General features: G+C 47.5%; 1 protein-coding gene across 2 annotated transcripts in view; it reads left to right on the top strand.

The window, feature by feature from the left end:
* The first annotated feature begins 177 nt into the window (after window positions 1-177).
* Window positions 178-5,181, top strand: part of TMEM170A (transmembrane protein 170A) — a 17,433-nt gene continuing 12,429 nt past the window's right edge. Inside the window, exon 1 of one of the 2 annotated variants that reach the window (XM_008067913.2) lies at window positions 178-451. In XM_008067913.2, the coding sequence (XP_008066104.1) occupies window positions 319-451 (133 nt within the window). In that variant the 5' untranslated portion in view covers window positions 178-318. The remainder of the gene's footprint in view (window positions 452-5,181) is intronic. The other variant, XM_008067911.2, reaches the window with a different exon arrangement.

Here is a 5,181-nt window from a genome sequence, read left to right as displayed (position 1 = left end):
ACATTAAAAACAGCCGAATCGTAATGCCATTCTTGAGGTCAGGCGATATGTCATTATAGTTAAACCCATTTCGTTCAAGTCATTTGCCACACTTATGGAGTAGGAACAGATGAAGGAAGAAACAGTCGAAATACGCCCCTGCTATCTGAGGTGCCCTGTGATTGGAGGAGGGAACCATCACTTGGCAGCGCCGTTGGGGTGGGAGGAAGGAGAAGGCGCCGGCTGGAGGAGACGCTGAGGCGGCCGAGGTGTGCCGAGCCGGCCTCTGCGCCACCTCAGGCGCTAGTCCCTCAACTCTCTGCGGTGAATGGCGACGGGATGGAGCGCGAGGGGAGCGGCGGCAGCGGAGGGTCGGCCGGGCTTCTGCAGCAGATCCTCAGCCTGAAGCTGGTGCCGCGGGTGGGCAACGGGACCCTGTGCCCCAACTCCACTTCTCTGTGCTCCTTCCCAGGTACGCCCTCCCCACGCCTGCGCACTGGGCTTGCCGCCGCCGCCGCCGCCGCCGCCTCGGCGGAGCTTGGGGCGGGGGCGGGTCCCCTCCTCCCTGCTGACCTGCCGGATGGGCGCTGTTCTCTTGGAAGACAGTTCCCGCTCGCCCGCCCGGAGTCCCTTCCCCCGCCACTTCCTCGCCGGCCCCTGCGGCGCAGCCACCTCGAGCCCGCTCTGGGGCCGAAGTCGGAGGGAGCGGCCGGAGGAGGACCTGATCGCTGAGGGGAGCTCGGCCGCCCACCGGGCCGGACCTGCCCTCGGAGGCTCCGAGCGCCCCGAGTTCAGACTTGTAGCCGGCGAGCCCAGGGGGCGGTGGTCCCCACCTCGGGGCGCGCGGCTCGGGGGCGTCGGGGCGCGCGCCCTCCACGGGTGACCTGTGGCCCTCGCGATCCGCGCCGGGAGCTGGTCGGCCGATCGGCATCTCCTCCCGGTCCTCCCCGCCCCCCGGCTTCGCTTTCCAGGAATCTCTTCCGAGACCTGTGGCTCGCTCACGCGCAGTGGTTGGCACAGCTGTTTTAAACTCTTGCCCGCCGCCGGAGCTTCTGCGGGGCCTGGTGGGAGGGTTGCCAGGGTCATAGTACGAGGAAGAACTCAGTTCTCAGAGAGTTGGAGGGAAGAGAAATAACTTCATCTGGGAAGATCGGGCAAGGCTTTGAGGGGAGGCGCAGTTACCGTGTTGGACCTTTAAAGGCTGGAAAGACTGAGGCCGGTGGGGATGCCCAGCAAAGTCGACTTGACTTAAATAAGCCTTGAGAGAGAATAGGGCCCTGAGACACAGCCCAGGGAAGGAGGGTGGTATTACTGCCTGCAGTCCCAAACAGGAAGCCTGTGACTTCTCATCTGCTGGGCAGCGACTGCCTGATGCCATTCACTGGACCCCTGGGACTTGCAGGATATGATCTGCCTAGGGATTTCCCCGCCATAAGTTTTATGAAAGAAACCGGTAATAACGCTAGTTGGAATCAGACACATTATTTTAAAACATACTAGGATCACAGTTGACAGTGATAAAAAATATATGGTATTCTGGGGAGCCTGTCTGAAAAGGAAATGTTCATGCAATCTGGAGACGCTACTAGGACCAGATTAATCTTTTTTTTCTTATTTTTCCCTCCTTTTTAATTTAAAAATTGCTCAAAGGTACTGGAAAATGGAAAGAACAGTGCAACAAATACTTATATGCCTTAGAGTTCATAATATTTTGACTTTTTGGCGCATGCTCGGGCACGAGCTCTCTCTGTGTATATGTGTATATACACACGCGCACACACGTGTCACATTTCAGCTTTGTGTGGATCCATTTGTTAGGAAGTTGCTGATGTCATGGCACTTGATGCCTGGTACTTCAGCAGGTATATTCCAAAAAACATCTATTATGGCTACAGAATCATATCACACTTAAGAAATTTAACATTTTTGAGAGGTATTTTTTTTTTGGGAATTGAGTCTCCCATTGTCTTCCAGGCCGGAGTGTAGTGGCACATTCACAGCCACCGCAGCCTCTACTGGCTGGGCTCAGGGATCCTTCTACCTCAGCCTTCTAAGTAGCTGGGACACATGCTACCATGCCCAGCCATTTTTTTTATTTTTCAGGTCTCACCAAGTTACCCAGGTTGGCCTTGAACCTCTGGGTTCAGGCAGTCCTCTCACCTCTGTTTCCCAAAGTGCTGAGATTACAGGCTTGACCCACCACACCCGGCAACATTGTTAGAATAATTTTATCTAATGTACTGGCCTTATTTAAATTTCCCCAATTGTCCAAATAACTTTTTTTTAATTTCATGATGTAACAAGATTCACACATTGCATTAAGTTGTCATTTTTTTTTTTGAGTTGGAGTCTCACTCTATCACCCAGGTTGGAGTGCAGTGGCATGCTCACGGCCATCGCAGCCACGACCTGCTGGGCTCAGGTTGATCTTTCTGCCTCAGCCTTCCAAGTAGTTAGAACTACAGGTGTGTACCACCATGCCCAGCTAGTTTTTTGATTTATTGTAGAGACGAGATCTTGCCAAGTTGCCCAGGCTGGTTCTCAAACCCTGGACTCAGGCAGGCCTCTTGCCTCAGTCTCCCAAAGTGCTGGGATTACAGGTATAAGCCACCATGCCTGGCTATTGTGTCTTTTTAGTCTCATTTTACCTGGAACAGTTCCTCCTTCGTTCAGTCTCTCTCTTTTTTTTTTTTTGAGTTGGAGTCTCACTCTGTTGTCTAGGCTAGAGTGTAGTGGTGGCACGTTCATAGCCACTGCAACCTCCACCTGCTGGGCTCAGCTGATTCTTCCACCTCAACCTTGCAAGTAGCTTGAACCACTGGCATATACCATCACACCCAGCCGGTTTTTAAAAATTTATTGTAGAGACAAGGTCTCGCCATGTTGCTTAGGCTGATCTCAAACCCCAGAGCTCAGGCAATCCTCTCGCCTCAGCCTCCCAGAGATTACAGGTGTGAGCCACAGTGCCCAGCTTCAGTTTCTTGAGAGTGACATTTTTGAAGAGTCCAGACTGTTTCATACAGTGTTTCACAGTCTAGGCTCAAACGATTTTCTTCATAACACTCAGATTAAACATATTTGTCAGAAGGCTACCACACAGTGATATCCACTGCCAGTGTATCACATCAAGAGACATTGATTGTACCTTAATTGATAATGCTAAAATTTGATCCTTTGGTGGAGATGGTGTCTGTCAGATTTCTCCATTGTAAGGTTATCTGAATCCTCTGTTAATTAAAAGTCACATATGGAGTGATACTTTCAAACTGAATATTTCTGTTCAGTCTTTCTGGTTTTAGTTCCCTTTTCTTCCATTAAGAAGGTTGACATAAGTGGATTTGGAGTCACAGTTTTAATATAGTAGAGAATCTGTCACTGTGGGAATTGTTTGACTTTTAGAAATTGTTCTGAAAATATTGAACTGTAATATGTACTTGAGTTTATGGTTACTTCTGTGGATATGTAACTTGAGGGTGTTGATTACCAGGAAGCATTCATTTAGCAAGTACCCAATTGGCCAAGTGCAGGCTCTGAGCTGTGGGTATAAACAGGTATGAGCCATAGTACACTTTGACCTCAGGCAGATCAGAATTTGCTGGGAAACACATAACCTTCCTGCTGTATTTCATCTTTAGCTAGAACGATGGTATAATGGGTATTCAAACTTTGATTTTGTTTGAGGCACCAAAGCCTGCTTAACGGGAATTCCGTTCATTGTCCTGAATCTGGCTTAGTTTCTATTTTGACCTCACAGAAAAGGTTGTTTGCAGTTTATGCCAACTCATTATGGCAAAATCTTTGCTCTGGAATATTCTGAAATATTTATCTCTACCAGGAAGCATTGAATTGATTTTTTTAACCTGCATTTGCAGTTTAGCCATCTAGATATCTGCCAAACTCTTTTTATTTCAGTTGCTCAAATTTATTTTTTTATTTTCTGATTTTTAACAAATCAGAATACCAAGAAAGGCAGATCATTTTCTCGTGTCAGGAATGACACTCACTATTTGAAGATAGAACTGTTACTAAATCAGTGTTAAAGTGCATGTTGTAATTAAACTAAAACTCAGTGTTTGGATTATAGAGTTGCTGGGCTCAAGAATGTGTAACACTTTGACCAGTCATTTATTCATTCAGTCAAGAAAGATTAACTCAGTGTTGATTGTATGCTTGTTGTTTTCTAGGCACCAGCTAAAGATACCATAGTGAACAAAACAAAGCCCCATTCCCAAGCGGAGCTTTCATTCTAGTGGGGAGAGAGAAAACAAACAAAAACCTGTGGGATGGAACAGCTGGTGGTATGTGTCAGACAGGGTGGCAGGGCCTGTGTGGCAGGGGTGGAATGCTACTTTTCATGAGGTGATCAGGTGCCCCTTGATGATGACATTGGTACAGAAATGTGTAGGAATGGGAGCTCTAGAAAGAATGTTTTCTTGCTGTTGTCAGCTTCTAGAAGCCATCTTCATTCCTTGCCTGTGGCCCCCTCTTCTTCAAAGCAAGCAGTATAACCGCCACAAATATCTCTGATTCTGACCTCCTGCCTCTTTCTTACAAGGACTCTTGTGATTACATTAGGCCCATCTGGAAAATCCAGTATAACTTCCTTTGCAAGACCCTGAATTTAATCACATCTGCAAAGTCCCTTTTGCCATGTAAGGTAACCTATTCATAGGTTTTGGGGATGGGGCTGTGAATGTCTTTGGGGGACATTCTACCATAGTGCTTAGTCTCATTTCCCCTTATACTCTTGTATTACAGATTAATTACCTGATTTATATTTCACTATAGGGAATTGATGTGCCTTGAGCTGCCAAGGTAAACAAAACTGAAGTAATGCACTTCATTTGAAGCAGTGGACAAGGATTGATGTAAAATATGTAGACAGATATTTTTGACAGAGTGTTGAGCCAAGGAAATGGAAATCACTATATGTCGATCGATAAATAGTGATTAAATAGATGGCAAATTAAGGTGCAGTAGATTAAAGGGAAATCACTTTCTTTTTTTTGAGTTGGAGTCTCACTCTGTTGCCCAGACTTGGAGTGCAGTGGCCGCTCCCAGCCACCGCAGCCTCGACCTGCTGGGCTCCGGCGATCCTTCCGCCTCAGCCTTCCAAGTAGCTGGAACTACAGGCGCGCGCTACCATGCCCGGCTAATTTTTTTTTTTTTTTTTAATTTTTATTGTGGAGATGAGGTCTCGCC

Source organism: Carlito syrichta, unplaced genomic scaffold (genome assembly GCF_000164805.1).
Source record: "Carlito syrichta isolate Samal-C Ts95f unplaced genomic scaffold, Tarsius_syrichta-2.0.1 Scaffold309823, whole genome shotgun sequence".
Classification (NCBI taxonomy): domain Eukaryota; kingdom Metazoa; phylum Chordata; class Mammalia; order Primates; family Tarsiidae; genus Carlito; species Carlito syrichta.
Note: the sequence above shows the minus strand (reverse complement) of the source record. Positions and strands in the feature narration are given on the sequence as shown.